This window comes from Arvicola amphibius, chromosome 8 (assembly GCF_903992535.2).
Source record: "Arvicola amphibius chromosome 8, mArvAmp1.2, whole genome shotgun sequence".
Lineage (NCBI taxonomy): Eukaryota > Metazoa > Chordata > Mammalia > Rodentia > Cricetidae > Arvicola > Arvicola amphibius.
In genome coordinates this window covers 66,412,701-66,424,458 of record NC_052054.1, presented here as the reverse complement: position 1 = coordinate 66,424,458, position 11,758 = coordinate 66,412,701, and the positions used below count along the sequence as shown (strand labels likewise).

The 11,758-nt window shown below is 45.1% G+C and overlaps 1 protein-coding gene across 11 annotated transcripts in view; it reads left to right on the top strand.

Moving 5' to 3' along the window:
* LOC119820524 (lysoplasmalogenase-like) overlaps positions 1-11,758 on the top strand; it is a 62,165-nt gene that overhangs the window by 2,518 nt on the left and 47,889 nt on the right. For 5 of the 11 annotated variants that reach the window (XM_038338953.2, XM_038338955.2, XM_038338954.2 and 2 more), the window contains exon 2: positions 4,095-4,258. The exons of 4 other annotated variants lie outside the window; for them this stretch is intronic. In XM_038338953.2, the coding sequence (XP_038194881.1) occupies positions 4,095-4,258 (164 nt within the window). Of the gene's footprint in view, positions 1-242; positions 944-4,094; positions 4,259-11,758 lie in introns of those variants that run through there. 2 more of the 11 variants (XM_038338949.2, XM_038338957.2) reach the window with 2 other exon arrangements.

Sequence of the window (11,758 nt, the reverse complement as noted above, 5' to 3'; positions counted from 1 at the left end):
CTCTGGGAACTGATAGAACACCCAAGAATGGAATGAAATTGGAAACCCCCCAGGAAAAGGGGTACTTTAATCTCAGTAGAATATGATAGTGCCGCGGCCATGGGGGAAGGAGCTGGCACTTTGGGGTCATTGTTCCTTTAGGCTGGTGGTGGCCAAGGCAACAGTGAGAAGCAGAAGGCCAACTTCTGCCTCACTGGGCATCCACCCCTACCTCACTGAGTGCCTATCCCTCTCTCCATCAGGCATGGCTGCCTTCTCTGCTGCCCACTTATTCTACCTCCGGGCCTTTGGCCTGTCCCCTCTGCAGCCCGGATTGCTGCTGTCCATCATGTTGGCCTCTCTCATATACTACAGCTTCCTCTTGCCACACCTTGAGCCGGACATGGTCCTTCCTGTGTTGGCCTATGGGCTGATCCTGAGCTCCATGCTGTGGCGCAGCCTTGTCAGGGGTGGGAGTGCTGGCTGGGGTGGTGTGCTCTTCACAATCTCCGATGGTGTGCTGGCCTGGAACGCTTTCATCCGCTCCTTGCCTTTTGCTCGCCATGTGATCATGACCACCTACTATGCAGCCCAGCTCCTTCTCATCCTGTCAGGCCTCAGGAGCCCAGGGCTCAAAACCCACTAATGCAGAACCCAGACAACTCAGCGTTCCCTCCCATAAGGACCTTGGTTTTTCACGTTAACTCCACCTGCAAGTGGATGCTCCGGTCATGTGTCTGCAGATACTTACTTGGCCATCGAAACATCTGTATACTGTTGACAGAATTTAAAATCAACCAAGATCAAGCTGCCGTCCATGGCTTTTGATTGTGAATTCCAGGCCCTCAACTCAACCTACATCATGTCTTCTCCCCATGCCTGCTTCCTTTCCCCAATCAGCCACCTGTCCCTTCACACTGCTCCAAATCTGGTTCTAGCTGTTTAAGTAAAATGAATGTTGGAACATCAGTGTCATCCTTATTTGGGAGGGATGTGTAGGGATGATGACAGTTCATAACAGCAAACTTGGCTTTTGTTTATTTTAAAGCTTATTTGGGTGTGACTGGGAATACACGTGTGTGTGGATATGCATACCCATGTGCTCCCACTGAAGACAGAAGAGAACATCTGATGTCCTCTCATTGTCCACCTATTTGAGGCAGGCTCTCTTTCCCTGAACCTGTGGTTTGTGGTTTCTTAACTAGGCCAAAAACCATCAAGCACCAGTAATCCTGTCTGCCTTCTTCAGACCTGGAGTTACAGGCTTGTGATCCCCATGATTTCGCAGCATGTACTCTTTAAATAAATGTGTATGTATATACACACATACATACGCCCATATACATTGAATTGTATATAGTTGTGTTTATATTATTTGTGTGTAGGTATGTACATGGGAGTGAAAATACCTGAGGAGGCCAGAGGTATCAAGTTCCCCTGGATCTGAGTTACAGGCAGTTGTGAGCTGCCTGATGAGGGCTCTGGGATGAGGGCTTTGCAAGAGAAGTTTGCATTCTTTTTCTAAGATGGTTTCTCTTTATAGCTTTGGAGCTTGTCCTGGAACTCGCTCTGTAGACCAGGCTGGCCTCGAACTCACAGAGATCCACCTGTCTCTGCCTCCCAAATGCTGGGATTAAAGGTAGAATTAAAGGTGTGTACCACCACCACCCGGCTGAGAAGTAGGCATTTTTAATCATCTACATCCCGCACACTCCCTCCTCTCTTTCCTTTCTTTTCTTTCTTGAACTCAAGAAATCAACCCATAACAAGCGATCTAGACTGCTGGGTCATTTAATGCTTCAGTCCTTAAACGTCTTTCCAGACAGGATTTTATCATGTAATCCATAACCCATGCTGGTCTCAAATTTATTATCCTGCCTTAGCACCTCAAGCAAATGTCTTGATTAAACCCTGTGGTTCAGGCCTGGTGTCTGATTCAGTGTGTGTGTGTGTGTGTGTGTGTGTGTGTGTTATTCAATTATAGGTGAGGATTACAGAAGTGAGACTAGAAAAGTTTTATTACTATTTGTGTATACTGGGATTATAAGTGGAGTGTGTGTAGGCCAGAGGTCAACCTCCAGTGACATTCATAACCCACATAAAAAGTCAAGTATGGTAGCATGTGTTTATAATCCCACTAGCTTGGTGATCATTGATCCCAAGGGATCCTCTTAGCTCCACCAGTGGGCTTGTAAATTTAGGTCCTCATATTTATATAGCTAGTACTTTACCAACCTATCTATTTACCTGTACCACCCTCACACCTTTTGACACAGTAGCCCAGGCAGTCTTTGAGCTCATTGTGTAGCTGAAGATGACCTTGAATTTAATGGTGCTCCGACCTCTACCTTAACCTGTGTGTACAATTGTGTAATGTTGGGATGGAATCGAGGGTTTTGTGCATGCTAGGCAAGCACTCCACTATTGAGCTCAGCAAGATAACTCTTTAGGGAACAGAGCCCACTATAGTCACAGTGTCAGAGAAGTGGGAACAGAGGGACCTTGGAGAGGACAGGTAACGGGTGTAGAGTAGCGAGTGAGAGCTTAGGGATAACTCTCAGCAGTGTGACCTTGACAAGCCACTTCCCCCATCTGGAGTTCCTGTTCTGTCAGAATGTGTGGCAAGGTCCAGGACCTATCTCTACTACTTTGTCCATAGTGTACTTTTAGTGACCATGATAGCAGAAGTACACACGGCTCTTACATCTTACACACCTTCAGGAGCTCAGAGGGAAAGTTATTACTGTCATTACAACAGATAATTTACAACACAAAAGTTGCTGTGTGTGATAAATCCTTGTAGTACTTGGGAGGCTGAAGCAAGAGGGGAGGGGGAGTAGGATGTCAGCCAACTGACGACATAGTGAGTTCCAGGGCAGCCTGGGCTAGGGATGTACCAGTAGAGTACAATTTCCGGCACTGTATAAACTTGGCTACCATAATCTTAATACTTGGAGGGTGGAGACAGGAGGATCAAAAGTTCAACTCATTTTGACTACATAGCAGATTTCACCTCAAGTGGAGCTCAAAGGACATCTGCAGGAGTGTGCTCTTCCCTTCCACTGTGGAACTCGAGTTATTAGGCTTGCTAGTGCTAGCAAGTGCTTTTTTCACCTTTTTATGAGTATGTGTGGTGTGCGAGCGTGTGTGTATGTATGTTCACACGTATAGATGTGGGTTCATGTGCAACCTGCATGTTGAGGCATGCATGTGAGGGTCTGCAAACACCATGACCAGCAGAGTAATGATATACACGAAACAAGAAGGAAATCCGGTTCAACTCAGTAGCAGGTGTTGATTCAAGCTTCTAGAATCTGACCCCAGGCAGTTTATTTTAGGCATATTTAAGTACAGTACAATTTGGAAAGTTTCCTGGTGTAGCAAAACCCCTGTGCACAGGAGGCATAATTACATTGGACTCTTCTCAAAGTACATGGCATTTCTTTCATGAAGATAGGTTTTAGAGATAGGCTACCAATATCCAAGGCCTAGGGGAGGATCTGATATGGTCTGTCATTACAGATAGTGTAGAGGTTATCTGGGCTATTAGCCACCTGACTGGGGAGCCCCTGGCCATAACACAGAGGTCACCTAGCTGCCTCTGATCCTGTCTGTGAGGGTTTGGTAGGACCTGGCCCTACAGATAGCCCAAGGACACTTGAGCCATCTCTTCACCTGTTGTGTTTAAGATCAGATCTCACGCTCTAGTCCAGGCTGACCTCACATTCACTGTGTGGTCCATGTAGGCCAAGCTCACAGCAGTTCTCTGTCTCAACTTCTAAATGCTAGGGTAAGAGCCTGAAAACTGAAATTCTGTAGCCATTGAACAGTATCCCATTCCTCTCTTCTACCTTTGTAAATTCGACTATTCTAGGTACTTCACAGAAGCAGGGAAAATTGGGGCTGGAGAGATGGCTCAGTGGTTAAGAGCACTGACTGCTCTTCCAGAGGACCTGGGTTTAATTCCCAGCACCCACATGGCAGGGGATCTGACACCTTCGCACCAATGCACATAAAATAAAGTTAAATAAACCATAAAAATACTTTTAAAAAAGTAGGGAAAATTTTCTACATTTTTGACAAAATAAGATGTTTTTTCTCTCATTATTTGACAGTTTATTACATGTACATTCTATAGCCTTAACCTCATCCACCCCAAACGTCTGCAGTGCCAGCAGAAGTCAGAAGAGGGCATCAGATTCCCTGGAACTGGAGTTATAGGCCTGTGTGAGCCACTGTGTGATTGCTATGACCAGAACCCCAGTCTCCTGCAAGAACAGTAAGTGCTTTTAACCACTGAGCCAGCTCTTGAGCTCATCCCTCATCTTATTGAACATAGACATCACAGTTTAGACTGGCTGGCATCAAGCTCCAGAATTCTGTCTCTGCCCCCCCAGAGCTGGGGTTACAGGTGTGTATGTACACTCCTGTGTGTGCCACCTGCTTTTAATGGGTGCTGGAGATGGGACTCAGGTCTTCATGCTCACACAGCAGGCAATTTACCACTGACCCTCCCCAGCCTGTTAGTTCAATTTCAATTCCACGAGGAGCCATTATATGATTCACCCACTAGCCATACCACTTTACGTTTCTGCCAGTGTGCAGGGTGCCAGTTTCCCAAAGCCTCATTATAACTTATCTGTGAGTCCCCCCATTCCTGTTTTTCTTTTTATTCCTGTTTTTCTTTAGACTTATTTTGCTTGTGTGTGTGCACATTAAGTGTAAATGTCCAAAGATGGTCCAGGCAGTCACTCCATGTAAATACTGGGAACCATGTTCAGATTTTCTGTAAGAACAGTACACTCCTTTAATCCCAGCACTTGGAAGACAATGTGCATGTGGGTCTCTGAGTTCAAGGACAGCCTGGTCTACATAGTGACTTCTAGGCCAACCAAGGTCCTGCCTTCAAAGAAAAAGCAAGCAAACAAACAAAACAAAAAATCAGTACTCTCTTTTTATTTTATATTTTTATTCATTTTACATACCTACCACAGTTGCCCCTCCCACCCTTCCTTCAATTCCTCCCCTCCCCCCAGCTCACCTCCCATAAACTCCTCTGAAAGGGTAAGGCCTCCCCCATGGGAAATCAACAAAGCCTAGCATATTAAGTTGAGGCAGGACCAAGCTGCTAGCTGTTGCTTCCAGGCTGAGTAAGGCATCTCACCACAGGGAATGGACTCCAAGAAGCCAGCTCATGCACCAGGGGTAGATCCTGGTCCCACTACCAGGGGCCCCTCAAACAGACCAAGCTACACAACTCTCTCCCACATGCAGAGGGCCTTCTGTCCCATGCAGACTCCACAGCTGTTGGTCTAAAGTTTGTGAGTTCCCACGAACTTGGTTCAGCTGTCTCTGTAGATTTCCCCATGATGATCTTGACCTCCCTTGCTCATATAATCCCTCCTCCCTCTCTTTGACTGGACTCCCAGAGCTTGGCCTGGTACTTGACTGTGGATCTCTGCATCTGCTTCCAACAATAACTGGTTCTATGATGACAATTAGGGTGTTTAGCAATCTGATAACAGGGGTAGGCCAGTTCAGACACCCTCTCCACTATAGCTAGGAGTCTTAGCTGGGGTCATCCTTGTGGGTTCCTGGAAATTTCCCTAGCACCAAGTTTCTCCTTAATCCCATAAGGACTCTCTATCAAGATATCTCTTTAATTTCTCTCCCATTCTGTTCTTCCTCCAGCTTGACCATCCTGTTTCCTCATGTTCTCATCCCTCCATCCCCTCCTCTCTACCCTTCCCTTCAGTTTATCCAGGAGATCTCATCTCTTTCCCGTTCCCAGGGTAATCTGTGTGTCCCTCCTAGGGCCCTCCTTGTTACCTAGCTTCTTTGGGGTTACGGGTTGTAGTCTGGCTATCTTTGCTTTACATTTAGTATCCACTTATAAGTGAGTATATACCGTGTTTGTCTTTCTGAGTTTGGGTTACCTCACTCAGGATGATTTTTTTTCCTAGTTCCATTCATTTGCCTGCAAATTTCAAGATGTCATTTTTTTTTTTTTTACAGCTGAGTAATACTCCATTGTGTAAATGTACCACATTTTCTTTATCCATTCTTCAGTTGCATCTAGGTTGTTTCCAGGCTCTGGCTGTTGTGAATAATGCTGCTATGAACATAATTGACCAAATATCCTTGTAGTATGATTGAGCATCCTTTGGGTAATATGCCCAAGAGTGGTATTGCTGGGTCATGAGATAGATTGATTCTCATTTTTCTGAGAAACCGCCATACAGATTTTCAAAGTGACTGTACAAGTTTGCACTCTCCCCAACAATGGAGGAGTGTTCCCCTCACTCTGCATCCTCTCTAGCATAAGTTGTCATTAGTGTTTTTGACCTTAGCCATTCTGACTGGTGTAAGGTGGTATCTCAGAGTCGTTTTGGTTTGCATTTCCCTAATGATTTAAGCTTTTCAGTTTTAGGAGGTCCCATTTATTGATTATTGTTCTCAGTTGCTACTGATGTATTTAGGAAGTGGTCTCTTGTGCCAGTGCATTCAAGGCTACATCCCACTTTCTCTTCTATCAGGTTCCGTGTAACTGGATTTATCTTGAGGTGTTTGATCCACTTGGACTTGAGTTTTGCAGCACGCTCTCTTAACCACTCTTAACCATCTGCCCATCCCCTCCTTCTGTCTGTGTATCTTTTTAAAATACTAGTTGTTATGGTTTGTTTGAATGTGACATGTTCCTCACAGAATCATGTATTTAAACTGACCTCAACTGTTGGCACTGTTTTGGGGAGCAGGGTGTTGGGTCTTGCTGGTGAGTTGAGCTGGACCCTCCTTCCTGTTCTCTCTGCTTCCTCATCCACAAAAATGTGAGCAAGCTACACCATAAGCTCCCACTACCACAGATGGAGTTGTGGCTGCTGTCCCTTTCCCGTCACTGCGACCTCCCTTGAAACTGTGAGCCAGAGTAACCCTTCCTTACATCACTTTTTATCTTTATTCTCATTCTCTCTCTGTCCTTCCTTGCTCTCTATCTCTGTCTCTGTATCTCTCTCCCTCTCTCTCTCTTAATTTTGTATTTTGAGATGGGGTCTCATGTCACCCAGGGTGGTCTTAAACTCTCTCTATAATGGAGGAGTGGAGGATGGCCTTGAATTTCTGACCTTCCTGCCCCTACCTCCTGAATGGGCTTATAGGTATTCATCATCCACACCTGGCTTGTCTTAAATTGCTTCTGAAAGGTATTTTGAAAAAGGGATGGAAAAAGTAGCTAACAGGTATCTTAATGGATGTGTGGAGATATTTAAGGTTTTTTTTTTTAAAGATTTATTTTATGTGCGTAAATGTTTTGTCTGCATGTATGTCTGTACCACATACATGCTTGGTGCCTGTGTCGGTCAGAAGAGGGCATCTGATGCACAGAATTGGAGCTACAGACAGTTGTGAGCCACCATGTGAGTCCTAGGGATCAAAGCTGACTCCTCTAGAAGAACAACCAGAGCTCATAACCACTGAGCCCCTCTCTGTAGGTCCCTCTTCAGTGTGGTTTTGAGTTCTGTTCCTCTCATGGCTGAAGATGCTGAGTGCCTGTTGGCACGCTTGCTGGACACTTTTTTCTAAGATTGTTCTTACAGCTATTTACCCATAGTCCTGTGTCTCACACATTTGTTTTCATGTACTCTCTGGCTAGCCCAAAAGTTAGTCAGTCTCTCTCTCTCTAGTGTGTGTGTGTGTGTGTGTGTGTGTGTGTGTGTGTGTGTGTGTGCGTGCGTGCGTGTGTGTGTGCACTCTCCTGTATGGAAGTGCACATGCATGTGTGTGGAGTCTAGAAACTAATGCTGGATTTCCTTTATTTCTTTCCATCTTGTCCTTGAGACAGTATCTCTCACTGATTGAGTAAGTCTAGGTAGCCAGTTTGCTCTGATTCTCAAGTGCTGAAATTATAGGCAGGCCGCCACACCCAACCCAGCATTTATTTGGGTGGTGTGGATTTGAATTCTGGTTCTCAGGATTGTATAGTAAGCATTATATACTTCGTGCCACCTCCCTAGACTACTATGAGTGTGTGTGTGTGCTCACACACACACACACACACACACACACACACTCGCATGCACAAGTCTATGTATCTTTTGTATATATAGCTGAAGATGACATTGCACTTCTGATTCTCGCTTTGTTCTTCCCAACTGCTGAGATTATGGCTCCCAGCTTATGTAGTGCTGGGAATTAAACCCATAGCTTGGTGCATGTAGACAAGCACTCTGCCAACTAAACTGCATTGAAAGTCCAGGGCCAGCCTGAGCTACAGGGAATCCTGTCACAAGAAAAAGAAAGAAAGAAGGAAGAAGGGAAAAGGAGGGAGGGAAGGAAGGAAGGGAAAAAGGAGAAACAAATAAAATAACTATATATGGTGGTGCATGCCTATAACCTTGGCACTCAGGAAGCAGAGACAGGAAGATTGCCAGTGAGTTCAAGGTCAGCCTGTTCTATACACAGAATTCCAAGCTAGCAGGGCTACGCATTGAGACTGACAAAATACAAAAATGAAAACTCGGTGGGTAAAGGTGCTTGTTGCTCAGGAATGACAGTCCTAGTTCAACTCTGCAGGCCACATGAAGGTGAATAAAGAAAACTGTCTCTGCAGAGGAGTCTCCTGACTTCCACGCCGTGCCTTGGTGAGCACTCCTGTGCAGAAGCGTCACACGCATGCGCACAGCAGTGCCTTTTCCTTTCTTAAATACCTTTTCAGTTTTGATAGTAGTATATCACTTTACCCCTTTCATTGCCTCACTCTCAAACTGATAGGCTTTTTCTTTGATTAGTATTGTTATATACATTGTTATATGTACCTGTATGCACAAATGTTATAACCTTCTGGGTCTGTTTCTGTGTATATGGTTTCAGGGTTGACCATTTTGTATTGAAGGACCAGTAAGGTGGTTCATTCTCCCTCTCCCAGGAGTCACTAGTTACCTATAGTTCTTTGTCTAGGGGTGAGATCATGTGACATGTCCTGCCTTTGGAATTAATATATTTATTGATATTACCAATGTTCTGGTCTTACGAGCCATTTCTCAGAGACTCTCACAGCAGACTTCCTGATATTCTGGCTTACAATCTTTGCGCCCCATCTTCAATGATGTTCTCTGAGCTATACATGGATACAGGAGCCGTGACTTGCAGTTTTATCCATTGAGGCTTTGCATTGTATCCAGCTGTGGTCTTCTGTGATGGCCACTGTTTGACCGAGTTTTATGTATCCCAGATTGACCTCAAACTTGCTATGTTGGCTGAGGCTGGTCTTGAACTGATGGTCCTCCTGCCTTTACCTCCCAAATGGTGGAATGGATGGCAGGGGTATGCTACCATACCTGGCTTTAAATGTCTTGTTTGTTTGTTTATTTTACAACCTGACTGCCATTTCTCCTCCTTCCTCTCTTCCCAGTCCCTTCCCCCACCTCCTCTATGCCATACTCCCCATCCATTCCTCCATTTCTATTCAGAGAAGGGACAGGCCTCCTATAGATATCAACCAAACACGGCATATCAAGTTGAAGGCTGGATGAAGCAACCCAGTATGAGGAATAGGGTTCCAAAACTAGCACAAGAATCAAGGACAGCCCCTGCTCCCACTGTTAGGAGTCCCACAAGAAGACCAAGATACACAACTGTAACACATATGCAGAGGCCTAGGTCAGTCCCATCAGGCTCCCTGGTTGTCAGTTCCGTCTCTGTGAACCCTCATGAGCCCAGTTTAGGTTATTCTATGGTTTTTCTTGTGGCATCCTTCACTCCTCTGGCTCCTAGAAGCCATCCTCCCCCTCTTCTCCAGGACTCCCCGAGGTCTGGTCTGCCTAATGTTTAGTTGTGGGTCTGTGCATCTGTTTTCATCAGTGACTGGATGAAGCCTCTCCGGTGGCAATTGGACTAGGCACTAATCTTTAAACGTCTTTACACTGGAATGCTTAACAACATTGGGCCTCCCACCTTCACTCTTGCTTCCGTGGAGAGTGAGGAGAAATGAAAGTGACATCAGAAGTATAGAAACTAGTTGGGCCTGGTGGGATAGGCTGGTGGTCCTAGCTAATTAGAAGACTGAGCCAGAAGGTTGCATGCAAACTCAAGGCCTGGCTGGGCAACTTAGTGAAACCTTATATCAAAAATGTCAGAAGAAAACAAAACAAAACTAAAGGCTGGAGGGATGATTCAGTGGTTAAGAACACTTACTGCTTTTACAGAGGACCTGGGTTCAGTTCCCAACACCCACATGGCAACTCACAAACGTTCACAACTCTGGTTCCAGAGGATCCGATGCCCTCTTCTGACCTCTCCATGTGCCAGACATGCATGTGGTACACATACATGCGGTACACATACATGCAGGGAAATACATAAAGGATTAGAGCATGGCTCAACTGTAGTGCTCTTTCTTAGAATTCACCACTGAGGGCCTAGTGTCATGGCTCAGTAGTAGAGCAACTGCCCTAGCATCTACCAGTAAGGGCCTGGGGTGGGAGTTAGCAGTATAGTGCTTTTGCCGCTCTAGATTCAACCCTCAATCTTATACATTACAGTTTATAGGGAAATATCTTGACTCAGGATTTTGCCAATTCTGTCAAGAGAAATAAGAAGCAGGGTGTATTGGGTTCTATAAAGGGACAGAAGCAGTAGAATGGTGCATATGAAAAGGGGACTTATTGGGACCTCCTGGAACTGAAAACCTTCTGTAAGCAAAGGATACTATCAATAGGACAAAACAGCAGCCTACCAAATGGGAAAAGATCTTCTCTAACCCCACATCTGACAGAGAGCTAATAGCCAAAATATATAAAGAACTCAAGAAACTATACATCAATGAACCAAATAATCCAATTAAAAATGGGGTACAGATCTAAATAGAATTCTTAGCAGAGGAATCTCAAAAGGTTGAGAAACATTTAAAGGAATGTTCAACATCCTTAGCCATCAGGGAAATGCAAATCCAGCACCTATCAGAATGATGAATATCAAAACCATAAGTGGCAGCTCATGCTGGAGAGGATGTGAAACAAAGGAAACACTCCTCTGTTGCTGGTGGGAGTGCAAACTTGTACAGTCATTTTGGAAATCAATATGGCAGTTCCTCAGAAAATTAGGAACTGACCTACCTCAAGCTCCAGCTATACCACTCTTGGGCATGTATCCAAAGGATGCCCAATCATACCACAAGGACACGTGCTTCAGTATGCTACGTGTAGCATGCTGTGGTGTGTGGGCTCATGCAGTCCTGTGAAATGAAGACTCAGAGACACCTTGAGAATGAATTTAGCCTTTGTGGCCACAGGGGACTCTGCCTCTGTGGACTGAAGTACTTCTCCTTAGCCCTTTGGCATTTTTATTTTTCCTTATGTTTACACTTTAGCTAGTAGATTTCCATATCTCAAAACAAACTGAATGAAGCTTCCAAAAGTACAATGGCAAGTGCAAATACTTGATTCATGAGGTGCCATGGTTTTCCGGGTTTCCTCTGACCAAGTTTTGCATAGGCTTTGTATCCATGGGAAACTCTCAGACAAGGTTCACATAGGGCAACAAAAGGTACCTGTAACACAGAGGATGGACTAGGGCTGTGTGCTGACTCTGGAGCTAAGCCGGGTATGGCCCAGTGAGGGTTCATGGTTAGCAGAGGTTGCTTACTATCCCTCTGGTGCCAGGCTGGCAGGTCATTCTGCCACACAACTATGTTCATGGCAGCTTTATTCACAAGAACCAGAACCTGGAAACAGCCTAGATGCTTCTCAACTGAAGAATGGATAAAGAAAATGTGGTACATTACACA